The sequence below is a fragment of the Dermacentor silvarum genome, chromosome 8 (genome assembly GCF_013339745.2).
Source record: "Dermacentor silvarum isolate Dsil-2018 chromosome 8, BIME_Dsil_1.4, whole genome shotgun sequence".
Lineage (NCBI taxonomy): Eukaryota > Metazoa > Arthropoda > Arachnida > Ixodida > Ixodidae > Dermacentor > Dermacentor silvarum.
Genome location: NC_051161.1, coordinates 21,480,029 through 21,507,691, shown reverse-complemented (window position 1 = coordinate 21,507,691; position 27,663 = coordinate 21,480,029). Strand labels below are relative to the sequence as shown.

Sequence of the window (27,663 nt, the reverse complement as noted above, 5' to 3'; positions counted from 1 at the left end):
TCTTCATCCTCATAACGCTGTGGTACCCTGCAAGATGACATAATTTGGCAATGTTGGTTCGAACTAAACAGTAATGCCTGCCATATGTATAAAAAACACATGTTACTGTATATTTGAGCATTTGGTTCATTCCTGCCCTGTACTACCAGAACGGTTCCAGCAGAGCCTTTAGCACTCTTTGTGAATTGCATAAATAAATATACATCGAGGAACACGTACATTGCTTGTTGAGCAAGATGGAATTGAGTTGGCAAGAGCACGGCTGAGTTGGAGGACATAAGAGGCCATACGTGTGATGTCATAAGAGGCCAACGGGATTGCGAAATTGTGTTCTTTGAGAATATTGAAACGCTTTCATTGCGTGTGAACTATTACATATTCTTACGCGCCGACCCTGCAGTTGTTGCGACTATAATAACAAAGAAAATACGCGCTTCGCAGCGTACACACTCACGAAAGAAATCACTTGAATCAGATTTCACAAACGGTGACTGTTAGGAAACATATTCACGTAGTCTTTATCTTGGCACCGTGCTATCTTCGGGGCCCTGAGTGTGTGTTTGCGTGGCTTCAAACTTGCTAGCTGTTTTTGAGTGACGACTCGGCAAAGAAAACCTAACGTTGCAATCTGTCGGAAAGCCTCTTTCTTTCGACTAAAGTTCTTTCTCAATAAGCATAGTTGAAGCCCTGAGACATGCCACTCGTGAAAACAGCAGGGATAACTTATACGCGAGAAAACATTTGCAATAAGAACCGAATGTCGTCCACACGTGCCACCAGAAGGCAGATAAATGTAAGTAACCGGTTATGCTCTACGCGAAACAGGGAATATTACTCATGTACGGAATTGTAAAGCCTCATTATTATACAAACATTTGACTAGAACATTTGGTAACACTCATCATACTAAATATGACTAGAACGGTAAATAATACCGATTGGACACCCTCTTGGTGCCTGAAACGAGAGTTGAAAGCATTCTTGCGATAGGGACACCTTGCGCAGGCTCTCTATTGCTTGGCGGCCTGTGACGTCAGTTTCGCTTCCTCCACACATCGAGTATTAGTATAGACTTGGTGACGCAGCACATTTGCGTTGATCATCTGCTCGTACTTAGTTGTTTTCGAGTGAAATCAGTGATTTCATCCCCATGTTTTAAGACTGCTGTCCTTACTGCTCTACTGTACCGCTCATATGACTCGTGTAACAGCTCGACTTCTGCATGATGTGCTTGTAGGTCGCTGAGATGCCACAACATCTCTCATAGAGACGGGGATGTCAAGCTTCCTCTGTACACACGCGGGACACACCTGGCTTGTCTTGGGGAGAAAGTTATTCAAGGGATATATTAAGGGGCAGTGGCGAGAGAAAATCGTAAGTACAGAATAGGGGTCGTAACGTGCTTGTACGGCTGGCGCGTGACTAGAACAACGGATAAGAGCAAATTCAACAGTTTTAGAAGATGTCAACAGCAGTTTCTCGGGCTTGTTTCTGGTTGAATCACGCCGCGCTGTCGTAGACGTGGGAGGAAGCGCTGCTTTTGCGAAGGGACGAGCGCCGCCTGTCCTTGGCCTGCAAAAGAGAGGTTAACAAAATTTGCGAGCACATTTATGTATGAAATATTCGAAATGACAGCTGGGGACAACTAACATGTATTTTATTTTCCGCTGTGAGAAGCATTTAGTCGTGAAGCTTCGTTGTCACATTTTGCCGTTCTGTTAGGGCATTTGCAATGATTTGTTTAGGTGGCTGGTTTCTACCGATTTAAACTACCATGTAGGCCACAATATTTTGCTGACACGATACCTTCGTGGTGACACAGCGCTTAAGACACACTGACAAGAGAAGAACACAAAAGGACGAGCGCCGACCTCGTCCTTGTGCTCTTCTCTCGTCTGTGCGCCTCTAGCGCTGTTTCACCATGAAGGTATCGTACCATCTAGCTCGCGCCCAGATCCTATTATGTTTTTACGAGTTTGTCGTCGAGAGAAATTTTATTGATACAACATGACAAAACAATGTTTACAGTTGTTTTTACTTGAATGAATAAAAATAAGACCACCTAACGTTATCATTATTCCTATTTCTGCGAGCACCATATTTCTTGATGCAGAAAACCAACGGCTTTTGCAGCGTCGTTCACTTAGCCCGAACACATCAATATGCAAATTGTTTTCTCGCGCTATAGGCTCATTCACACTAGGCCGACACGACACCGATCTTGGTCTGACGACTGTTGGCGATAGCGTTGTTCCTTCCTTTAAACCGTTGGGCCACAGCGTTTTCCGGGGTCCGTTAAACTGCTGTCGCCAACCGTCGGGCAGACCAAATCGGTGTCGTGTCGGCCTAGTGTGAATGAGCCTTATAGCCTATATGCCATTTTTCCCAAAGGCAGCCGTCCAGGGATTCTATGGTCTGCTTCCTTCCGTCCGTCGGTAACGTCACGTACGTCATTCCATTGTGTGTGCGTAGCTTCATCTTTGTTGATTCCTTTGTGTTCTTGATACATTTCTCCCCCCCCCCCCCCCCCCCTCTTAGTCCCCGCTCTTCAAGCACGCACTCACCTAGAATGCTCGGGTGCTGTCAGCACCCGAGCAGAATGCCCTCAAGGCTCATTCACTCATGCAGGTAGTACCCACGCACTTAGTGGTCATGGAATGAGGGAACTCACGTCTGTAGTGTTGTATCCCCTGTTAGGTGCCGCCGAGCGTAGTTCCTCGATCTTGTAGCTGCCGGAGAGGCTCCTCCGGCTCTGGATGGTGGCGTAGTCGGAGCGGTTGCGCTTCTCTGTGACGTCGATGTAGCGCTGCTGCTGCTGCGTCACCTCGCCGTAGCTCTGGCGCTTCTCTGCTTCCAGGGCTGCGGCCGAACCACGAAAGAAGGAGCAGGGATAGGGACAGGCGGAGGAAAGGCGGGAGTGGCCCGTTAGGAGAAGTCCTCACTTTGATACTTTATTCACCAGGGGAAGGTTACTTGAGCTTCGTTATAACAGAAGAAAGCAAAATGTATGTAATAAACTGAGTACCTAGTGACTAAATGCAGTGGTTAATTACACATGTAGCCTGAGGAGTATTCGTCATTCTTGCTTTCGTTAAAGTTTTTAGTTGGACCTGAGTTGCGACCGAGAAAACGGCGCGTACCAGGAACACGCACCACACAAGCCGGCATTGATCACTGGTTCACTGTGAGACATTTTATGTAATTTTCTAGCATAGATAAGCGGTAGTTGTCTGATTTAATGTGCCCCGCCCACAAACAAGCGCGAACGCATTGTCACTGTTTCCTCGGATCTCGGATCGTTAACACTGGTAATTTAGCATCGTAGCTACTGTGTTTTTATTTATAGCTGCTATCATCGCAGTGACGTAGTGAAAATTTTCGTTTTGTACACCTTCTTAGCATCCGCTACGATGAATTCTTTTTCTGTTTCTGTGTGTCCGTCTTCTTCGGCATGGGATATCACACCCTTTTTAAGTCTCATACACAGTTTGCTATCTCTAGCTTTTCTTCGCTACGCTGCGGATTTGCCTCATTTGCTTCTTGCCAAATTTGTTTATTTCTAACATGAAGTATTTAGTCCTCCTTTGGATCCTTCCTCTGTTTGCTTTTGTTTCGCCTTCTTCTCACCACTATTCATGCGACCTCACATCAGTGTTAGCAAGGATGGTGGCAGTGCTGACGAAATGCTCACATTTTTCAAAGTTCTTGTGCGCTTTGGTCTTTTTGATGCAGACGGTGACGACGGTGATGACGACAAGGACAGCGATGAGAAAGGACGCTGCGGGAACCAGCAGGGAGGGATCCTTGTAGAAGACCCAAGCCCGGTCATGACCTGCGCCGCAATCGTACATGTTGTGGCAAGCCATCTCGCCTACGTCGTTCGATGTTCAGTGCAAAGAAAGTGCCATTGCCGGCGTTGCATCGCCGGAGGAACCGGCGTTGCATCGTATATATAGAAGGGGTGGCTCGGTGTGATTCGTCGGCAGATATTGAAAGTGAGTCGGAGAGACTGAAAGAAGCCAGGCTTCGTCGTCGGAACGAATCCAAGAGGCAGCGAGCCGAGGAGACGGAGGAAGAAGGAGCCGCACGCCTCGAGAAGCGTCGTAAGTACGAAGCGGCCCGGCGAGTGAATTCAGAAGATGATGGTTCGTCGTCTAGTTCGGCATCTCATGCCAGGGCCGCGGATCAATGACGGAATGAAACACCAAGCTAAACAATAACATCAACCGTGCTTCTCACTACGCACACCCAGGCATAACTGAGTTAAGCCGCAGCCATCTTTTTCCCACAACACATTTTTGACGTTAGTGATAGTAAATGCTCATTGCAAGACTGCATATACGCAAGAAATGTAAAGCTTCCTTGGTCGCAATGCCTGGCGGTTGCGGGTACCACGCCAGTATATTTAGAGCTGTAACCAATACAGCAAAGGCGCATGTTTCTTAGGAATTGCATTGCTGTTTCCTCGAATAGAGATGGATGATCGAGAGCCACGTCAAATGATGCGCCGCGTTTTACATTTAGGTTAGGTTAGGAAAGTGCTTACCTTCGTTAGTGGTGTTGATGATTATGGCTTCGCTACCAGACCCGCGTCCAAATTGGTTGGACGCGGTAAGGTACACCTTGTACGTCGCACCCCCGTCCAGATCCGTCAGCGTGTAGCTCGTGTCGTCCGAAGCCACGACCGGGATGTGGTGCCAGGGGCCAGCGTTCTTCTTGTAGTGCAGCGTGTAGCCTGGTGAGGGATGAAGAATGCGCTGCTTAAAATTGTACTCGTAAAGTTAGCGCCAAGCGCTCTGTACTTATGCCATGATTTGTTTTGTTTTTAGTTGCTTAAGCAGGCACCCCGCGTTCTCGCTTGCAGCTCACTTGAAAGGGACTCTATAAGGAGCCACACTAAATCAGTTTAGACTGGTAAAGTAGTCTGTCAAAACAGTGTGTTCATTCATTTCACTAATTAGGTTTAACTGCCATTAGAGGAAATGAAGACCAAAATTACCTTTATTGAATTTCGCACCGAAACTTCAACACCGATACGTCAGTATGGCGTCATGAATTTCAAGATATTTTCGCGTATTTTCGGTGTTTTGGCTCAGAAAATGTTATCGAACCTTCCAAGGTTAAGCCTTTGCTTTCATCTAAGATGTACAACCTTTTTTTACCGATAAACAATTAAGTAGACCCGAGTAGACGCTGCCAAAATCCGTGACGTCTGGGTGAGAACGATCGGGAACTTAAAGGTGGACTTGCCACTTGTTCGTCCTTGCGCCTGTACTCATGATAAGAGTACAGGTGATAAGGCTTACCAAGCCTCTACTCATGATAAGAGTGGCAGCTTTGCATTGCAGAAGCATAATTCAGTTAAGCAGCCTAACTCATGATAAGAGTGGCAGTTTTGCATTGCAGAAGCATAATTCAGTTAAGCAGCCTAACTCATGATAAGAGTGGCAGCTTTGCATTGCAGAAGCATAATTTAGTTAAACAGCTTAACTTAATATTCGTTTCTTGTGCCCTTTGAAACTCAGTTATGTTGGTAAACCACCGTCTTATATCCCCTTGTGACCAAAAAGCCGGCTGTTAAGAACAACTGTTACTCAGCACTCCTTATGTTAATTATGTCATATTCATGGAACAATACATGTTTTGAGGACTTTGTGACTGAAGGCGTATCTGTGAATTATGACCACTAGTTGCCCATAGTGGGCCAATAATGTTAAGTAACGTGCCGCAGGCTCGATTGTTTCTGTCTATCCACCTTTGCCGCCCTCGCAACTGTTAGAAATTTTGATGGTTGTTGGTTTTTGTGTCAAACCGGAACATATTTTTTATTTATTTCCGTAAATGCCAGTGAAAGTTTCATGGCAGAAGGCTGGCGCCTTTACTGAGATGTTTCGCGGCAGAACTTTCATGCAGATGTCGTGGCTTGCCTGAATAGGTTATGCCGTGCTTATTTGCAGCATTAGCAATTTAAAATTTAATGAGCCACAAATGCAATATTACTATAGTTTATGAAGTTTGTGCCAATAGTTATGAAGTTTGTGCCCTCATCATATTTGGTGATTTTTGGTGATTGATCAGTGTTACTGGTCGCGCGGTGTAGCGGTTAACTTCTGCTGCTCAACATGAGGTCCCGGCCTTGGCTGCAGCATACCTTTAGGCGCGAATGCGAAAACGCTCACGCACTGGAATTTCACTTTAAGACGTTCCATGTGGCAAAAATAATGATGGACGCCGTGATTGCAAGTTCTCCATCACGGCGTCCCTCGCAATCAAGGACGATAAAACACGTTTGATCGATCACACTCACTCACTCAATCAATTAATCAATCAATCAATCGATCAGTAACTCGATCCACTCTTCCGTGCTATGTTTCCCGTAGATATGTTTCCGACGACAGTACCTGTTACGGGAGCAGCGGTGGCCTTCGAGTGGGTCCACTTAACCTTGAAGGCAGAGTCGGTGCTTGAGATCAGGGTCAGCGCAGGGGCGAATGGCACATCTGCAAGAATGAATGGTGGCACGTAAACATAAGTGCAGCGTAAATACCAGCTTCGTGAACGACGATCCCTTCACTGCAAGTTGTAAAGCGCTATGGTTTCGTTATACACATGCCGAGCCAATGATGAACCGAACCCAGCGGCAGGATTGCGGAAACCGTTTTCATTGTTTAACCATGCTTCAGTGGAGTATGCTGAGCGAGACGATGAGGTGTTCTATATGGTCGTACTGCAGCATGACAGCGTTTCGCAAAAACGTACTGTGAAAGGAACTTAGGAAAAAATGTAAACCATTTGCTCGTCTTAGTGAGTTCGCTTATTGTTAACCGCTGAACTTTGAGGCAAACCTATCCGAATAAGTGAACGCTTCGTTCACACAATATAGGGCCAATCTCATAGCTCACTGAAACTTCAAAGAATTAAAGCGACACACCTGAAAGGAGACGGGGCAGCGTTCACGACGTCGATAGAGTCGTCGAAGACACTCGTATTACCGCGGAGCTGCTTGGCTAATCCTTAGGTACAGTCCTAATTTGCATATGCGCCAATACAAAATTTTAGATTTCTTCGACTTAGCATTTTTGTCTACATTTAACTCAACAAGAGCGGTAACTCAAGGGACTCGCGAGGCTTAATTGGCTCATTTTAAGCACGCGTGTTTTTTGTTTTTTGTTTTTTTCACCTGTCAATGATATAAATGAAGTTAAACGCTGGCCTTATTTGCCGACGGTTCATTTTGGAATAAAAACTCGATTGGAAATCCTCTCGCTTGATGCAAGCAATAGAATGGCATACAAACCACTTTATGAACGAGACCTAACGTGCGCATGGCACAACTTAGGTTTGACAAGCTTGGTCAATAAGGTACGAGTTGTTTGCAACCGACGGAGTGACCCTAAAAGAAAAAAAAAATAACTGTCTGAGACCTGCCTGTAATGTGAAAGCGTTATTTTTAGATTTTCCTGCGTTGCAAACGGTTAAAATGAACTTGTGTCGACAAACGTTTTGCGCTGTATACTAACCGCCATCCAATGTGCGGACGAGCAGCGCTTCGGATGGCGGTCCGCTTCCAATGGCGTTGAAGGCCTTCACGATCACGCTGTACCGCGAGGACTTTGAAAGACCCACGAGCGTGACTTCCTGGGATCCGTTGACCACTGTCTCGACCGTCTTGAACGAGTACGGCTGGCTGGACTCGGCCGCCCGGTATCCCACGTAGTAGCCCTTGAGCACACCGTTCCACGTGTCTCGAGGAGGGGGCTACAAATGTCGTGCAATGCGGAAAACGATGAAAACTTGCATCATGGTTGTGTGAGCGTCTTGCCAGAGTTGACAATACGAGGGAACAATGCGTAAGTGACTATGTAGTTTTAAAGGACTTGGTGCTGGGCAAGTTGGTGTGGTTTACGATACATTTTTTTACGGCGTGAGAACAGACGCCAGAAAGAAAAATTGGAGGACGCTTAAGCTTCGCATTTAAGAGTGCAACGCGATAATATTCAAAGATCCCTGAATGCGTGTAAGACTTCCCGGCAACTGCAGCTTTCTTTTTTTTCCACCTTCGCCTCTGTGCGCCGCTGCCGTTTTACGCTGCCGAAAAGGCGATCCCCATCTGGATGTGTGTGTGTGTGTGTGTGTGTGTGTGTGTGTGTGTTTTTTTTTTTTTGCAAGTAACCTACCCGGACGCGCCGCGCTTGGTATGGTAGAAATGCTGGAAAAGGAGTTTGTGTTTGAGTTTCCTGGTAACAGAATTATGTTTTCTCGTACATTCAAATTACAATCCGACGCTATCGTATCTGTAGGTTGTGGTTAAGTCGTACTTTACGATTTTTCTGATGGATTTTACCTTGAAAATTTAAAATTTTGTTCACTATCGCCTTGCGCCACGCGGAGGGCCTGCGCGGTTGGGGTGGTTCGGGATTATTTTCTCCGACGCCGGCGCGCCCACGCCTACACCGACGCCGGATTTTCTGCGACACGGTGCCCTTAACGCTATCCCGTTAAAAAAGGCGTGTAGTTCCGCGGTGAAATGCAATCTGTGGAAAGCGTGCGCGCCTACGCGCACGCATACTTATGCATATGCACTTATACACCAACACATAGGCGAGCTCACGTATGCACAAGACGGGCGTACTTCTTGACGTCCGTGTTTTACTGATTTATATTTAGTCGACAGTGAGCGTTCTGTTATTTTCCCGTGATTTACGTTGCCAGTCTAACTAGATTGGTCAACAGGTTGGCGCATGTTCATGGTCTCAAAGAGAAAGTGGTGCGCTAGTCAGTGGCATGAACTGGACATAAAAAAAGTACCTTCCACGAAACGGCGATAGAAGTAGGTCCCTTGGCAGCTGCCCAGACGTCGGTTGGTGATCCGCCGGGCTCTGGATGCGGCAAAAACAAGAACATATGACACAGGTTACCGAGTTGTCATGTTGAGCTTTCAAAAAATAAAAAGGCGTAGAAACTGGTGGTAATATTTGCTTGCGTATATTTTCGAACATCCCATTTCCATCTAGAGCATTTGTTCGCCTTGTTTTGTGTTTTACCAACTTCCTCTTGACCGTCACGTTCCGTGAAAGTGCCACGGCTACAAGTTATGCGAAAGCCCTTCCGTAAATCGTGAGTGGGAGTAACGTTGGTCAGTATTTTAAACGCTACGGGCAGCGTCTTCATTCATTACGGTGACCTTCCTCGCAACACATCTGACGCTCTGGACTTATACGGCTCATAGCAGAAAGCAGCACGCCGATCGCTTAAGTCATCGTCGAGGTTACAAGAGCTGTTGGCAGCGGTACTGGTAGGCTTCAGGGACAAGCAAGGTCGGCACCAGCTCGCAAGCAGGTGCGAACTCGTCCGCGCCACCTTAAGCGTAAGCGATCATGCGGGATGTGTGTGTAACGTCCTGAACGCAATGAGATTCGCTTTTGTGCGGGGGCTTACGTGATGCATATTGCATGCAAGGCGGGCTGCTTGCTGACTCACCTTCTTCGGCGGTGAGGAAGCGTACCGGGTCCGAGGGGGGACCCTGACCCACTTCGTTCTCGGCGGTCACGGTGAGAGAATAGGAGGCGCCCGGGTGAAGCTCGCTGATCATGGCCGAAGTCTGGCTGCTCGGCACGGTCTGCTCCATGAGGCGATGCGCCCCGTCTGCGGCGGCAAGCGGAAGGCGCGCGAGAGTTCTTTTGTGTGAACGGCACTTGCACGATTTGCCATTGGGTGTACGAACATCCGTTCATTTCGACGAGCGCGAATTTGCATACAAAGACCGCGTGTCTGCATACGAATTTATCATTGAAGAGTAGCGACCGGAGACAACGAGGGGTGCGGCTTTCTCGCGTTCATTCCCCGCTTTACGAAAGACTTGCACGAGCAATCTACAGCGCTGGAGCGGAGAAGAGTAATTGTGCTCATAAGTTTGCGATAATCATGCAGATTATTATTCAAGAGTGAAGATGGACAAACGGAAGATAAAGTTTTGTTCTGAGCAAGGGCTGAGTGCAGGCCTGGAGTATTCTAGCGTGCTCCCTCCCTCCCCCTTCCTCCCCTCCCCCCTTCCTATCCCTTTGTCTGTTGCGGGATATAGTAATATTTGCCTGCACCCGCTGTGGCTGTATGATTTCTAGGTGCCAACAGTCGTTGTGTTATCTGCTCCGGTACAGCCGACTTCAGCGGAACTATAACTGTGCGTGTCTCCATTACTGAACTTAAAGAAAAGCTTGCTCGACGCAGCAGCTGGAAGAAGTCGAGTGGTCATTACTGCGTTGGGGTTATGTTGTGCAGAATCTTTGTTACAATCAACATGTCGGAAGAAATTACGGAAGAGCCATACTAAAATCTGCCCTACTCTTTCTCGCGATTGACCCGAGAAATAGTTCGCGCGCAGGTTGTTTTCGTTTTGAAAAACTGTACACTTGCAAGTGAGTATGCGCTCTGACGCGATTGAGGCTCGGACACACTTCCGTCGCGGGACCTCCTTGCGGTGTTCTGCCGCTGAAAGGAAATTTTAATTGTTTGTGGCAGGAGCTGAGCGCGGTTGTGGCAAAGCTGAGTTGTGGCGAGCATGATGCGATGCGAGGTTCATGGTTCTTTTTTTTTTCCTCGCTCATTAAAAAAAAAGTTATAAAATATCTGCAAACCTACACACATAAAAAAATAGCGACATACCTCTGTCCCTCCAGTAGTGAACAATGTAGTTGTTGATGGGGCTGTTCCCGCTGTACGGCTCTGACCAAATGACGTTCACCTTGCGGCTCCAGACTTCCAGGATACGAAGGTCCAGCGGTTGAGCGGGGACCTCTGTAAAAACGAAGACAAGAATAGCAGCATGTTTCACTACATGGTTGCGCTTGCGTTGCTTCTTCTGTTTCATCCGGAAGAATGACCGTAGCTCACCGACGACGAGCAGCTTGATGTTCCTCTCGTCGCTGCCGTACTCGTTCTTTGCGACGCAGGTGTAGAGGGCCGCGTCGCTCCTGTCCGTCGTCGGAATCGCCAGCTCTGAAGTCACGCCGTTTTCCGTATTCGACTCGAACTTTTCGTACCTGCAAACGAGGTTCACTCCGAGTGTTCACTCCGCGTTGCGCGAGCGCGGTTCTTCCTGCTGCCATTTTATTGCACATTTTATTCGACATTTAGCAAAAGTTATGTTCTCCACACAGCCGACCGGCGAGTTAATAACGCCAAAATTAAGTTATTTTTAAGGCTTATAGAGTGTTTTTGTATCGCGACTGGCCTCGTAAGTCGCACTCTTGTTTAGGACATTCAACTGCGAAGAGAATTCAGCTCCAAATGCCTCATTTGCTTCATCAAGTAGGGCTTCCAGAATTGGGATGGTTTTTGACGCTATTTAGGCCGAGTGCAAATCGCACAAGTAATGCTAACTGTGCACGCGTGGCTCCTGAAACCCATGAAATCTCTCTCTAGCCTTGCTGTGAGCAGTTCTACAAGGTGAATACACAATCCAAGGTAGGTCAGTATGAGTTCTATGTGTGTTCGACGAAAATCGACAATATTTCAGTGAAAGTAACGACACTGCAACTGATTCCAGCGCATGCCATCTGTTGGCCATACGGCAATGCCAGAAAATAAGGAAAAAAATAGCACCAGCGGTAAGGAGGATCGAACGTGGGCGATGGTGCCCATACACAACTCTCGCACGGACGCACTGATCACTCAGCTATTGCCTAAATTTATGTGGTGTCACTTTATCATTGTTGTGGGAACCTTTGCAGCGTTGCGGATGGCTGCAGCTCAGCGTCACTGACAAATAGCTAGATTACGTATAAACAGACTATGTTAGTTACATTTTGTATGTCATGACACTGGAGCCGCCGATTACGAAGATCAAAAAGGAAAATAATGAAAAAATACGAAGCACTGATGACTGAAAAAACAAAAACAAAACAGTATTGCATGAAAATGTTTTCTATATACAACTTGGTGTGAGGCGAAGCGAGAAAAGACAGCGTAGCCGCTTCCAATATATTTTACGTGTTCACCACCGCGTTGATGACAAGAGAGCCGATGTAGACAGGAATCATAAGCCAAACGTATTTGTTTTTATAAGGCAAATCAACGACGCGTGCGTTGGCCTTCTCTTGCTAAATCCTCCATTTTAGCCTCCACTACGGCGTATCTCATAACACATTGTGAAGTTTGTAGGCGTTAAACCCCACAATTTAATTTTGGATGTGCTGTGTTTTTTAGGCAAACGATGGGAACAGCTACAGACACGCGTGTTTTCCTGCCGAGATATTCCACACGTGTTCGATGCGGTAACATCTCTTGTATAGAAAACCTTGTCAGTACAAAACAACGTTACAGATCCCAAAGCATGTGTGTACCATGCTGCTGGGTGCTTGCGTAACATTTACAATGAGTAAATGCGCGTACACTTGGCGAACGTATATATAACGCAGTGAAGTTTTCTAACGGAATCTTGGTTTAGTTCAGTTGAATCATATTTAAAAAAAAAAAAAGAATTCCGCGCGATCTAGACGAGAGCACGGAACACATACGACATGACGGGCGCCAACTTGCAAACGATTTTATTCAGTAGGAGAAATCGCTTTTTAAGCACAGCCAAGTCAAGTGATCACAGTCAACATGCTAAAAACAGAATTATTAAACCAAAAAACGGATGCTCAGCGACCAGCTGCTTTTTCTGGTCAACTCTCTGCGCGTGTCATTTGATTAGCGCGGACAGCTGATCGCTGAGCATCCGTTGTTTGTTTCGGTTATCCTGTCTGTAGCATGTTCATTGTGATCAAGTGACTTGGCTGTGCATAAAAAGCGATTTCTCGTTCTTAATAAAATTACTTCGAAGTTGGCGCCCGTCCTGTCATATGTATTCTGTGCCCTCGTCTAGTTTGCGCCGAAAATGTCTTTGAATATGAAGTTTTCTGTGTTTCCAATCGGATTCGGAAAAGGATGGTCCAAGTGCTACAAAGGACATCCTGTGATCTTGATGCGTCAGTGTAATACTGCGGGCATGAGTACTTCGCCTGAAGTTCAAGGAAGTGCTTTCGGGGAATGTGTTCCTCAATGAGTATGTTTACCGCCGAAGCAGATACAGTACTGTCGGCTGTGAAACACAAAAAAAAAAAAAAATATATATATATTCACCGACTCTCTAATAGTTGCAAGATCTTTAAAGTTGTACTGTACAAGTAAAAATGCCGAACTAAAGTATTATTATTCACTTCTGTGCACAGTACACATGTTTAGCTAGCATATCACAACATGCCGGGTTTCTGGACATACAGGCATCGGGGGCTATACGCTTGTGGATGAAACCGCCACATCAGCAGCAACAAAAGCCAGCAACTCTGTAGTTGTCTCTGCCACAGATTTGAAGCCTTTCTTATGGAAAAAGCTTAGAAGCTACTGGCAGCGCTCATAGAATACTTAAACATCCAATAAGCTGCATGCTATTAAGCCACAGTTAGGGAATCGTTCATCCATAACAAAAACACGATGAACTTAAGTCATCATGTGTCGACTAAGAATCGGGCACACGTATAGCACACACTCATACCTGTTGAGCGGCGATGGCCCACTTATCAGTGATAAATGCGGCAAGACGTTGACAGTTCTGCACGTGTTGTTGGAATGTCATTAAATAGAAGCTCAAAGAAAAAAGAAAACACTTTCGTCGTACGCAACAACTTTCGTTTACTAAACCGTCAGTAATTTCAACTTTATCCAGCAATCTTCCTTGACAATGACCATGTTTTTGATAGCAAATCAGCTTTAAATTTTTTGATGTTTGTTTACTGCATGTTATAAACACAAGTGATCCGTAGCACAGCCTCTTATCGGAGGCTACTGCCGAAATTGTACCATTTAGAACACGTGCTTCCCTGCCTGCCCTTGTCTACAAGAGTCAGGGTGAGGCATTAGTGCTACCTGAATATTCTTACATAGTAATCTTACGATCATTTCTCAACATATATTTTTTGCTCATAGCTCACCTCACCTCACATGTCATAGTTTTAATACAAATACACTATATTTTACGCATTTTATAGTGAATATTATAGGCCACTCTACAGCCAAGTTACATATAGTATACCATTTGTCATTGACCGCACACCACCGAATACCTCAAACCATTTCCTGACGCTCTTTGGTCATTATTGTCCCTTGCGCCATTAAAGCCCAGACATCATCAAGATTTCTATGCTTACGCGCTCTTAGGGTACGGAAAAGACAATAAAAAAATTGTGTGCGTTCAGAAACCATGCATTCACAGTTGCGAATGCTCACCTTGTCACTGGAGCGAATATGAGGCGCTTTTTGTCTTGGGACCACGTGATCTCCAGCGGCGAATCGCCAATAGCCTGGCACTGCAGAGTGGCCGCTTCTCCACGACGTACAGTTTGAACCTTGAACTTCTCCTCGAACCGGGCGGGCACTTCGTAAAGAAAAACCGTACAGTCTCTCAGCAATAACAGGTGCGCTCAGCAATAACAGGTGCGCACTTAAAGACTACTGCACTAAATCTTGTTCATCTCATGCTACTAGAATTTCATTGAATAATTACAGTCGAACCCGGATATATCGAACCCATATATAACGAATTATTTTGTATAACAAACAGCAGTAAAACCCCCTTGAAAATTTGTGTATAAAACTCTTGTTATATGTCGAATTACCTCGATATCGAACTTTTTTGTGGTCCCCTTCAGATTCGATATATCTGGATCTGACTATTGCATTTGTGCGACTTTTGTTCAACCAATTGCAGGTAAATGAAAAGGCTACTTTACTACAAGATCTGCGACGCAGCTCCTGTGTTATAGAGGCTTTAGAGATTTAACTCAGTTTATTCGGAAATATACAGGCGCAATAATTGTCGCTTTGATGTGCAGTCTGGAAAGAAAGAAAAAAAAGAGGATCAGTTTGGTTATGTTGATTTCAGGTTAGATCAAAGAAAAATAGGAAGCATGGTAATCGTGCTCAGTAGACTGCGTTATTGTTCAGTACGTTACCGATGACTCTGACTTCGACCTCCTTCTCAATCCGCTCCCCGTGCCTATTTTCCGCTTTGCACACGTATCTCCCTCCCTCAACCTTGCTGGCATTCCGAATGCGGAGTGTTCCATTCACGGTGTCGGAGATGACTTGGTGGCTCGCGGCACCAGCTGAAATGGTTGTACAAGATCAAGATTAGTGCGATAACGAACAGAGTAATATCAAGCACACTTACCTTTTGTCCATGTTACGGTCGGCTGGGGGTAGCCGTGGCTCTGGCATTCAATTTCAAGTTTGCTCCCGAGCAAGACCACGCCACTTACTGGTTCGATTGTCCATGCTGGTGGCGCTGTATGCATGCAAAAATGATCGGAGGGACATCGATATTGCATGGTCCGGTTAGGTCATCAACAACACAGAAGGCGAGCATAGTCAAAAACGTTTCACGAGTTGTTTTCATACCAAAGTCCTGTCAAAGAAACCTTACTACGCATTAGATCATGCTGAAAATTATTTCTATAGCTCTTCATTCATGGTAATTTTCGACAATATACCTATCAATACCTTACGGAAACATCCCATTATGGTGTTCAAGCTGTTCAACTGGTTTTCGTACATGTGTAGGTGTCGGTCCGAGAGAAAAAAAAAAAAAAAACTTAAAAAAAAAAACAGCCTAGCGACAGAAAACTAAGGGGCTCTGTCTACTAATTTATTCAGATGTTACATGTAGCTGCAGTTTGCCCACATTCCCATGTGTTGGACGGCCTTGAAGGGATAACTGCCCACTTTGATGTTATAACTAACTTGTGCGCAATTGATTGGCTTTGGCAAACTTGATTGGTTTTGTAGTTGGTCGCATGTAATGTCTCTGTGCTTAAGTGAATGGCTGTACATTAATTAACTTCACATTTCTGGACACGGCTCGTTAGTTTGAATTGTTTTACGGACGTTATTAAGCAAATTGTTCCTGAGTCATGGCGTAGATGTTCGTTCTTAACACTGCTAATTGATTTTAATACATAACGAGCAACGTTATTTATAAATGTTGGCGTTTCTTTGATAGAGAACCTTGAGGCTTTTGCTTCAATATTTGATTCGGACAAACGCACACGTTAATTTTTCAGTTAAGCTGTTTTCGCATAGCCATGTACTGCCCTGCTGTTAGGACGATCATATGTAAGATACGTTGCCCCATGTAAGAAGCGCCCCAGTCTTGAGAGTGTATATATAAACTACATAATGGTATCCCATTTAGAATGATCAACTAACGTGTGTGTATTTCTAATTTCGTTGTCTTTTTGAGGACCTGACAAATCTTATAGGATTCTTAGGACAAAACAGACACTTAAGCCATTCCACGTTGAATGCATATATTTTGGTGCTCAACACGCATCATTCATTGGATTATGATGAAAACGTTTAACGTTATTTAATTAACAGAAAAATATCACAGCTGGACTTGTAGATAACCGTTCTCGTCGTGCTCTTGCCAGTGTCGTCTGACGCTCTCAGCTATGTTCCCCTGATTCGCAGCATTGTGCGAAAGTGAGAAGATTATTATAACTCTTCTTGACAAATTGACGCTGTTCGCGACGAATGCAGATCAAACGTTTCCTTACCGTTCACTATTAGCTCCGAAGTCTGGCGTGTAGCGCCACCCTTGTTCATGGCGATGCACGTGTAGTTTCCAGCGTGACTTTTACGCAGTTTCTTTATCGCAAGAATGCTATAGTCTTGAGCGTTTTCCGTTGCCACTAGGGCGTCTTCTGGAAGACTCTGGCCGTTTTTCTGCCATTTGAACGTGAACGGAGCGAGGCCAGTTACTGAGCAGATGGTCCGAAATTTCGCCCCTTCTTTAAGGTTCCTCGGAAACACCATTGGCTGAATTTCTAGCGGCTCTGAAATAAAAAAAAAGAGTTAAATAGTATAATATGCTGTATTAAGCCTCCGCTTGAATCACTGTAATTTTTTGAGCATATTGAGACTTACCTGCTGAATAAATGCCTTGAAAACGTGAATGCAGCAGCAGGAAAATCAGTGTGCAAAGCGGTACTGTGAACATTTCGCGCGATGATCTGAGGATACTGTAATGCTGTATTGGTTTTCGCACGCTGCCTGTCGTTGTAGTTCACGCTACGGTCTTTCCGCCATCTGTCGACTGACTCCCAAACTAATGCCACTTTGCAGAGCCGCTATTCTGTTTGCAATTCGTTGTACCTTTAGTATAATACGGCGCTGCTGGACGGTCAAATGGTTGAACAAGCCAATGTCAATTTGTGATCAATTCGATGGTTTGCGTTCGGTCTGCAAATATTTATAACCGAAGTTAAGTTTTACGTATAACAACGTTAATGATGAGCAAAGTTAAGTAGTGCTAGCAATGACACCAGAGAAATAACCTTTTTTTTTTTTTTTTTTTTCTTGCTGGTTATGAGCGAGTTGAAGTCGAAGACGGTGTCGTGTATCAGTGTTGGAGTGAACTCTGAGAAGTGAATGGCAACGATGGACGCAAGAGTACAATGGCCACACATTCACATAATAGGTGAAGTTTCTTCTGTGACTTTGTAGAGTGCGCGGTAGATCTGAATGTGACAATATTCGTGATTTTCCACAGACCTTCACTTGAATATAATGTTAATTTTTTTCTGCATGGTCTGTTATGCAGGCTACATCAGGCTTGTACTCATGAGCTCAGCGTCGGGCAAACAGATTAGCACAATGAATAATGGAATAAGTTAAAGCAACGCAATAGTGAATAGTTTTTCATACAGTATAGTGGTTCAAAATGTGATTTTTTTCTGTATGCTAGAAGTTTCACAACGCTGGCAGTTTGTGTGCATCAGTTGTATTCATAGATGTGCAGCTGTAAGGAAAAATTAATCTTTCTGGTATCTTTGCAAAGGTGTTACCAGTAACAGTCAGTGTTATGGCTTTCTCAAGTGAATTTCCGACGTCATTGTTCGCACGGCAGGAATATGTTCCCTGGTTTTCTTTCTGGATGTTCGTTAGATGTAGGCTTCCGTCGGGCGCAGTGTTGAGAGGCTTCGTTGTCGACCCTGTCACAGTAAAATGGCCTTGTCAACGTCATGCGCAGGAATTCGAAAGTTAAAAAGGGCCACATCTGCTTACCGCTCATAAATCTCCATGTTATCCGTGGTACTGGCTCCCCAGAAGCAGCACACTGAATTGTTAGGTTTGAGTTTCTTGCAACGCGTTGGTCAACTGGTTCTATACGCCAACTGGGAGGAGCTGTGAAAAAAAAAGGAAACAGTTTTATTTCTGTCACGGTAAGCTAAAACTTTCGAGTAGTACTGTTCTCTCAGTAATTGGTAAAAGGCTTCGAAACAAGCGGCTATACGAAGTACTGTGTGCACTAAACGTGTATGAGCATCGTGCAGATTGCTTTTTTTTTTTTTTTTGAGCCTGCTACTGTGTAGTTGCTGTTCTTTGCATACACAATTTAAAGCTCAGCACATATATATGCGCACATATGACGCTCTTTGGCCATCATTGGCCCGTGCGCCAGAAAACCCCTACATATAATCATCAGCCGCACATATAGGTCACTACGAACGTCAGTTCACGTCGAGAACAGGATATTACACTAATATCAAGATTTCGGAGGTTTCAGTTCTGGTGCACTGCACGAACGCGAGCTCTTAGTCGTAACGCCAGCAAATATACCCATAGGACATGGGATACAGCAATATTTTGCCTGCAGGAAAATCACAGATGACAAATATATAGACTACGGAAGTGTTAGAAACGCAGGTAACACAATTAATAGCATAACAGCTTCGTTATTATGCGCGTAAATGTCTCAGTCGCAGCAAGCCACACAAGGTACGTTCCCAACCCAACAGCAAAATTTTCGTGAAGGTCCGAGCCCTAGAAACGAATCTTTCTGGGCCCATATAATTAGCCTGGCCCTTCTTCATTCCTCAATTTCATGTGCCTTGGTATTGCTCCACAGGTTTTGCTCAATAGGGTTTGCTCCGCAGCTCCATAACGCACAGAGCTCCGTGACACGCAACGAGTGTCACGGATAACGAAATTCATGGGCACGTATCGCTCACATTCTGTAATATGCACATACGCATCTCGTGATGTCTAGTAAGCAGAATGTAGAGCTTTTCTCACCATATACCAAAAGGGTAGCCGTGTACGATCCACTGGAGGCCGGCGTGAATACTTGACATGTATAGTTCCCCCTGTGCGCAGGTTTCACAGGGCCCAGAATCATTGTTGACAGATCGGCTTGCGTCTTTATGCGGATGTTCTCGTCGGCCACCAATAACTTGCCGTCTTTCATCCACTTGAACGACAGAGGTGTTTGTTCGGTGCTTGTGTAGCACACAACTTTCACCGTATCTCCGAGCATAACTTTGTCTGGTATGTAGAACGGCACAACGCTGATGCTGCCTGCAAAGAACAGTTTCATAAATGCAAGACTTCCTTAGAGTTAGCATAGGGTTAGCTGTGACTGATCTCCGATTATCGTAACTCACTTACCAGCAACGGCTGAGCGAAACATGACGGAAATTATTGTCACTGTCGGTAGAAGCTCCATGTTTAACGCTTGTGCTGGGTGTATGCGTGAGTCCGTGTCGTCCGCGGATAAGCTGACAGATGCGTAACGCCCTCTGTATGTCGATGAAGGAATTATGTCGATGCGCTAACGACTTCCAGTGTAAATAGAGGAAGTTTTCTGTAAGCGCCAAATTTCGCTTCTGGCGTTGTAATAGAAAAAAAAAGCATTATGCACAAATTTTTCTTCAATTTTCGTTCTTGAGGGCCGACATATTTCTTACCGTAAACCTTAACGAAAAAGGTCTCTCGTATGTCAGTGCCAAAACCATTTGAAGCTGTGCAGGAGTACGTCCCAGCATCCATTTTGGTGGACTTCTTTATCGCCAGTGTAGCGGTTCCCTTTCCTTGGGAATTGGACTGGAGGTTTGCTGCTGAAAATTACAAAAGGATACGTCATTCGTGATAGTAGTGTTACTCTGTTCAGCTAAACTAGCGTCAAGAAAAGACGACAGCGCTTCGGACGCATGCCTCACTAAGGAGCAAACAACCAAAGAATCTCTTAAACGTAATTTTTCCTTGACACACTACCGAGTAACTAGCTCACCACTCCACCCTAAGCGGTCGTGCTCTAGAGTACTGCGCATCGTAACATTTTGAAGGTTATCTTGGCGTATGCGATCGTCTGGCTCGGCTTACAAATATCGTTGTGGTGATGCATTGAGGACGTGTGTTTAAGGCCATCATCTGGTGATAAGGAGTTATGCCATAAGAAAAGTTCGTGGAAGTAGCTTTTAATAGAGACGGGGTGAGGTGGCGTCCCGGGCATCTATGTCTTTTACAACCTCGGAAAGAACTGCTATTCCTTATAAATACTCAGGTGAAATCACTTTCATCACTTTACCATTGATGCCTATATACTTTTTGATTTTCAGCTTTGTCGCTGATACATGTTGTGAAATCGACAATATGTTGTATTTCAATGCTTATTTCTGCACATAAAACCGAACGGGCTGGTATTCTGTCTATAATGCTGTATTGTGGGACATATTGTTACGAGGTAGGAAAGAGGTGATGTATATTTGTAGTAATTATTTACAGCAACAAGGCAATATGGCGAGACTGCGAACGAGACTAGGCAAGCATTTATCGTCTTCATTTTGTCGCGTCCTTGTGGGCATTGCTGAATAACTGTCACGTGATAATGTAATACCTGCAGAGGCGTTTAAGAGCTGATATAACTCCTGTACACAATGTCAACGTCTCTTACCACCGTCCTTTCCCAATGTAATTTCAGGCACAGGATTTCCCGATGCTGCGCATTTGATTGACACGTTATTTCCTTCCGTGATCAGTACATCTTTTGGCCGTTGGGTCCATTTCGGAACAGCTGCAATCAGGAAATGTAGCCGCTGTATCACTTTGTTCTCAATAACATTCTTTACATAACTGACACGATAAAGGAGAATTAATAACTTTTATCAATAAGTGGACAAATCTTCATAATAATGGTGGGTCGTTAACTAGCACGTTTTTACAATTTCGCCTGTTTGCTCATTTTAACACGTACAGCGTTTATATTCATTGAGGTTGTTACGTTGCAAAACAATCCGCTATGACTCATTTATCTTCACAATATTTTATTTGGCAGGTACTACCTCCACAATTATGTTGCAAGTTTGGAAACATTTTCATTTTGCTCGCATATATTTTGAAGCCATGTGGTGGTTCTCCAATCATGTGCGTGTCATAAAAAAGCTTAGTGCATTTGTGCGTTGGTACTTTAGTAGCGCTTATACTCATGCACTATGATTTTAAAGACGGTGAGAAGGAGATGCGTTTCTTTGCTTACCGTAGACAACAAGGTTGGCCGAGTATGTGTCTGACTTCCCCTTAGACATCGCCGTGCAACTGTAGTTCCCGCTGTCTTCTTGACGCACTGGACCAATGGTGACCATCGAGAAGTCGGCGTCAGTTCTTGTCTTGATCCGACCTTCCGGGTCGTCACTGAGCGGTTTGCCATTTCTGGCCCATCGGAAGCGGGTTCCCTCGGAGATGCTCATCAGGGAGCAGGTTGCACTGACTCTCGACCCTTCGACGACGTTGGACGGAAACGAGAAGGGTTGTACTTTGACGGCCTTTCCGAATCCTGGAAATGCATAACAAACTCTCAGATCACTGCAGATTGGGGGCCGAGATGTGTAAAATATTCGAGTGAGTGAAATCGCAGCTTCACTTACCGAAACAAAGAAGAACAAGTATCGCAGACAGACCTCTTGTAAACATTGCTTCTTAGGCTGGGCTGTTCTTGGAACTCTTTTGCTTGGTCTTCATAAATTCAGTCTCAGAATGCTACCGCTGCGTTGCTTCACGGCCTACTGCCTCTATCGGTTTAAGTGGGAAAGCAATGCAAGCGTGGAGAAACGTGTATTGCAGTGCTTGTAGTGTTGCTGTCCATCCCATGGACCCGTGGCGCCCTCCGTGGTCGTTCTCGCCAAGTAGCCGCGCTTGCTGCTTCTAAGGCTCGAAATATGTAAGGCCTCTTTGACGACAATTCAAGGAAACGTGTATTATAGCGCCCTTGTAGCTCTTGTAAGCTCTTGTAAGTAAGGCATGTATTACTGAAGAAAAGGAACAGCTTGCAGGACATCAAGGTATGACCTTGGACAACGACAGTGCGCGAACCGCTGCGTGAGTGCGGTTGTTCCTAGAAACTTGCTTAAAAACAACGTTGCGATAAGAAGCAGATTTCGTTCGCAAGGAAATGAATCGTAGTCTCTCTTACCGTAAATGGAGATTGTAATGGTTTTAGCGATTGCCTCTGAGACTTCGTTGTCTGCGCTGCACTCGTATGACCCTGCATCCAACTTGGAAGCATTTGCTATCTGCAGTTCATTCTTGCCGGATGCTGTGGTCTCCTTGTTGCCACCTGTGGGTGAACAGACATTTGACATATTGCCGTTGCATTATTACCTTTCCAACAAAGTATCAGGCACTTGATTACACATCACCAACAAGAGTGCGCCAGGACAAAAAATATAACTATGGATGTAACTGCATGGCGTCTTGCACGGGGCACCAAACTAAGGATCAAAGCGCAATTAGTGCTGTACATTGTCACCCTTTTGCGTGTTATGGTAACTTTATACGGGATTATCACTTTAATTTTTACAGAATTTTTAAAAAAATCGCCTGTTGTAGATAACATAATTCGAGTCCTTGAACTGGATTATTAAGAGAGGCGTACAATACTTCCGCGAATAATGGAAACACATATTCAACTAATTAACAAAAATCACTAATTACCTTCTTAATTAATTACTTTACGGCACATATGACAATTTACGAATAGTAGCCGGGAAGGTTGCTCAGCGTTTCCACTAAGAATGAATTTCCAGAATTACACCAGTTTGGAGATATGCGCCATCTAACTCGCCGTAAAAATGCCCTGTTGTTCCACTTACATATTTAACGAAACGCTCTCTTATGCATTGAACCACAAAAGTAACTAGATCGCCCATGTATTTCGTCCTACACTCTATGAAATAATATCTCGACGTTGGTGTAATCCTGGAAATTTATTTCAAGTGGATACGTCTTGCAAACTCACCGGCTACAATTCGTAAATTGAATATGTGTCGCCGTAAAGCAGTTAATTAAGAAGTTATTTACTGAATTTTTGTTAAGTAGTTTAATGTGTTTTGATTTCTCGTGCTAGTAATGTCTGCCTCTTCGAATAATACAGCGCAAGGGCAAGAATTATACTTCCACAGGCAATTTTTTAAAAGTCCACAAATCTTAAAAATGATCGCCCCATATATATATCGTAAGAAGCCAACAAACAATGACACCAAGGAAAACATAGGGGAAATTACGTGTACTTACTAATTGAATTAAATGATAAATTAATGGAAATCAAAATGGATGAAGAAACAACTGTCCGCAGGTGGGGAACGATCCCACGTCTTCGCATTACGCGTGCGATGCTCTTACCATAGAAATAACCCACGGTTATTTCTAGTTGTAAAACATAAATACCCCAGATAGTGGATGGGAAAACGGCTCCGCGGTAGCTCAATGGTGAGAGCATCGCACGCGTAATGCGAAGACGTGGGATCGTTCCCCACCTGCGGACAGTTGTTTCTTCATCCATTTTGATTTCCACTAATCTATCATTTCTTTAATTCAATTAGTAAGTACAAGTAATTTCCCCTATGTTGTCCTTGGTGTAATTGTTTGTTGGCTTCTTATGATATGGTTAATAAAAATCGGGCCCTACGGTTCCCTTTCTTATCGTTCATTTTATATATATATATATATATATATATATATATATATATATATATAGGGAATTTTTCGAACAGCCCCATGCTTACAGGTACACAGCGCTGTAGCAAGAGTTTTCGTGTGACGTTTTATTCTTAGAAAAAAGATGTGCCACATTAGAATAGTAGTTTAACAAGCCAACTTCGCCTTGAATGACAGTCTTGTTTAGTGCACTGCTTTCTCGCATGTGGTTTCTATGCACATGCGTATCGTGTTTGTGGCAAATACTGTTAGTGAAAAGGCTTACACATTACCGTGTTTGTTGATGAGCTTCCATTTGACAGATGGAGTTGGATTTCCAGTCGCTTCACAGGAAATCGTAGCATTTCCACCTTGATGGAGCTTTACGTCCATTGGCTCTATGACCCATTCGGGAGGAGCTGCATGATAAGAAACGCTTCGATAACATAAATAAGTCATCCCCGCTTGTCGTATTCATAAAGGAGCTAACGATACTGTGTCAAAGAACTAGTACCCTATGGGTGGAAACTCGTCCGACCGTTAAGTTACAGTCAGTTCTTGCTTCTGAAGAAATAAAACTAATTGGCTATGCATACGCGTAAATTAACCGCATGTCGACGTCATCTGCACGCTTAAACACCTTATTGTTTACTGTTACGTTTAATGCCGCTCAGTTCGTGCACCGCGTGTCCCCGTTTATTGTGTTTATTTTTCTTTCACTGATGAGAGGAACTTCAACACTAAAGGCTTCCCTTTTTTTTTTTTTTTGCAAGTTATATGATAACTAGCAGCGCAGATTTTTTCCCCCTCTTTGCCAAATTTGCCACAGGCGCTCGTGAACTGACTTCTGCGACAGTATTCGGAACATTGCAACGGGAAATGGAAAGGACGTGCAGGTGAAAAGCGCATGATTATTTCCTGTTTTTGTTTATCAGTCCCCTTCGATTGAGCCAATTTTGTGCAAGGACAGGCTTTGTAGGCAAGGATGACCAGTTAGGTTGAAAAGCGTAGTCGATTCAATACCTAGGATGTTGAGTTGGTGAGAGTGACTGTGCGTCTCCTGGCCAATGTTTCCGACACAGGTGTAATTTCCGCTGTCTGTCTTGGTAGTCGGGCCAATGACCAGCGTGCTGAACAGGGGATGGTGCACTATCTCTACTTTCGAGCTCTTGATCAGCTCTTTGCCATCTTTTAGCCACTGAAAGTTGACGTTAGCTGTACGGCTGATTGTAGTGCATGTCACAGTGACCGTGTTTCCAACGACAGCGTTGCTGGGAAAGGAAAAGGGCTGGAGCTGGAGGGAGCCTGGAATGGTAAGGAAAGAGAAAATGCAGTGAACCTGGCCGCAGAAAAAAGATCAAATGCGGCTTAGGTTCCTTGGGTTTGAAACCCGAAATACTGTAGGCAATCCCGACGCTCTGAATGAGAACTGGATGTATGCTTACCTTGAGAGTCTCTAGAACTGTGGTGCTGTCGAGATGAGACTTGTAGCGCAAGTAGAGTTGCTCCGAGGCACAAAGCAGTAAATGGTCTTGATATCCAAATGCGCATCTTTCCGTCGGCGGGGAAAGCTTCTGTTTTCGGTTCTCTCGCCTGGCGGAACTAGCGTCGGTATAATGGTGTAACCAAAGGTTCTGGCGCCATCTCTGATCTGTGTTTAGCACGAAAACGGCTCCGTGCGGCGCAGGCGCGATATACAAATAACTTGAAGCGTGAAGCGAAAGCAAGGCCAGCTTTAGCTGCCGCTGTGTGTAATTTCGCATCATATTGCTTGTTGAAAGGCTGTGTTCGGATTGCTTACCGTATACAGTGACTCGAAATCGCTTAACCAGTGGTTGTGTGAGCGCATTATCGGCTTTGCAGACGTAGAAACCAGAGTGCTGCTTCGCTGACTTGTTTATTTGAAGAACATTTGAAGATGAAACATGATCTTCTCCTGAAACAAAAAGAAACAAGAATCCTGACTTTAGGCTTCAACTATATACTTAACGCAGAAAGTTGCTGGATGGAGTGCATTTCTATTTCATCGATTTGATATGTTGGACGATCGAGTTATTGATACTATCTATCTAACGTATTTATAATTCTCACTTTGAGGGGTGGTCAAGGACAAACACTTCATCATGGCGTTTGCAATTTATTTCGCTCACATTTTTGAGCTACCACATAAGCACCGCCAATCGTTATAGCGTGCCGGAAAGCTTAATCCTGCTGGAGATGCTGCACAATAATTACATCACTGTTTTCGCTTTGCTGTATGAAAAGAATAGCTTGAGGTCGGAAGCCTAATGAATATCCGGTTCTATATAAACAACTGCATGCATTACCCTAATAAATTATAAAAGCAGTTAACTACAATGCACCAGTGCTCAAGTGTCTCCTACCTTCCTTTATGACAGTCACTGTAGGCTCCGGCTTTCCCTTTGCACGGCAAGGAATTGTCAAGTTTGACCCTTCCATCACTCTTATCGTGTCTTCTGGTTGCTCGACCCAGCTTGGAGGAACTAGAGCGCACAAAGAACCAGCAAAAGAACTACATGCACATCCGTATCGCGCCTGTATGTATGTCTCATGCCTATTTTTCGCACATGCATTGTTGGAGAGACAAAAAATCATTTACCTAGAACTTGTAGCGAGTCGGAGAATGAATCTTTTTTCCCATTGTAGAGCCCGTGACAGGTGTAGTTCCCTGTGTCATTCTCTTCGAGTGGGCCAACAATCAGGGAAGAAAGTTCGGGGAATGTCCTTAGCCTTATCTTGCTATTTTCAACTATTCTTTTCTTATCCTTGAACCATCGGTACTCGACGCCGGATATGGCAGTCGTCGTTGTGCAGGTCACTGTTACGGTCCTCCCTTCAACGGCGTCGGTAGGGAAGCGGAATGGTTGGAGCTTGAATTCTGGAAAGTTAGAACGATTGGTGACATTTCTCGTGTGAAATCGCAAAGATGGTATAGAATGTTTTTTTTTTCTTTTTTCATCCGATGTCGTCTTAGCTGATTGGTGTGCACATGTGTGTTTGAGTAATAGTAAATCTTGGTCTCTGCTGTGGTATATCTTGCTTGCTGACTTACAATTGAAACACCTTCTTTACAGTATTTTCAATATGCTACAGTTTAATTCGAACTCTAACATGTAGATCAGATTAAGAAAGAAAAAAATTACCATTTTTGCTCTATCAACGTACCAGCTTGCGCTGGCACTAGCGGGGTAGTAACATATAACGGGGTAGCTAGCCTGGTAGTAACATTAGCTGCTGGGGGCGTTGCAGTTCAAGTCACTGGTGTTCTTAGGTTACTTTAGCGCTCATCCAGTTTACCTTACGCCTGCGATGTTGTTAATTCAATGTTTTTAATTTGTGTACGTTTTTACTAATGAATAATGTGTTTGGCATTCATTCAAGGAAGGCTGCTTGCTCGTTGTTCGTATTGCGCAACACGTTAACGAGATAAGTTCTGACATTCTGGAGTCAACTTGTGTGCTTATCCTAAGGAGGGGTAATAACGTAATCTGACGAAAGTGGACAGCGCTCACTCGAAAAGTTCAGACACTTCCTTATGACTGTTGGCTGGAAATTACGCGGTGTTAAATCAACTGTATTTGGAAAGACTACAACCAAATTATGAAGGCAAAGGCGTAGCACTTACCTACTGATCCGCCTTGTACTGCGCTAGACAGGGCAGCTAGGAAGCTGGGTAATAATAGCTGCAATGAGGCCATCGCTTTCACAGCGGTTCTCGCCGAAAACATTGTAATCCACCGCAACTTGTTTGGCTTTGACAACGCTTTCTCTATGGCACAAGAAAAAAAAAATGTCTGCCGCGGCGTTGGCTGGCACCGAGTCGCCATCTGTGGTAGAACGTTGGAAAGACACCGT

At 44.6% G+C, this 27,663-nt stretch overlaps 1 protein-coding gene across 1 annotated transcript; it reads right to left on the bottom strand.

The window, feature by feature from the left end:
- Positions 1 to 58: 58 nt before the first annotated feature.
- LOC119460775 (Down syndrome cell adhesion molecule homolog) lies at positions 59 to 25,912 on the bottom strand. Its single transcript, XM_049672384.1, has 16 exons — positions 25,879 to 25,912; positions 24,811 to 25,092; positions 22,286 to 22,429; positions 21,353 to 21,649; positions 19,114 to 19,395; positions 14,266 to 14,458; positions 10,891 to 11,039; positions 10,663 to 10,794; positions 9,481 to 9,645; positions 8,809 to 8,879; positions 7,521 to 7,758; positions 6,402 to 6,500; positions 4,547 to 4,735; positions 3,692 to 3,832; positions 2,672 to 2,859; positions 59 to 1,572 (listed from the first exon to the last, which is right to left on the bottom strand). The coding sequence occupies exons 1-16, from the start codon at positions 25,910 to 25,912 to the stop codon at positions 1,501 to 1,503; spliced, it is 2,676 nt and encodes an 891-aa protein (XP_049528341.1). The 3' UTR covers positions 59 to 1,500.
- Positions 25,913 to 27,663: the final 1,751 nt, after the last annotated feature.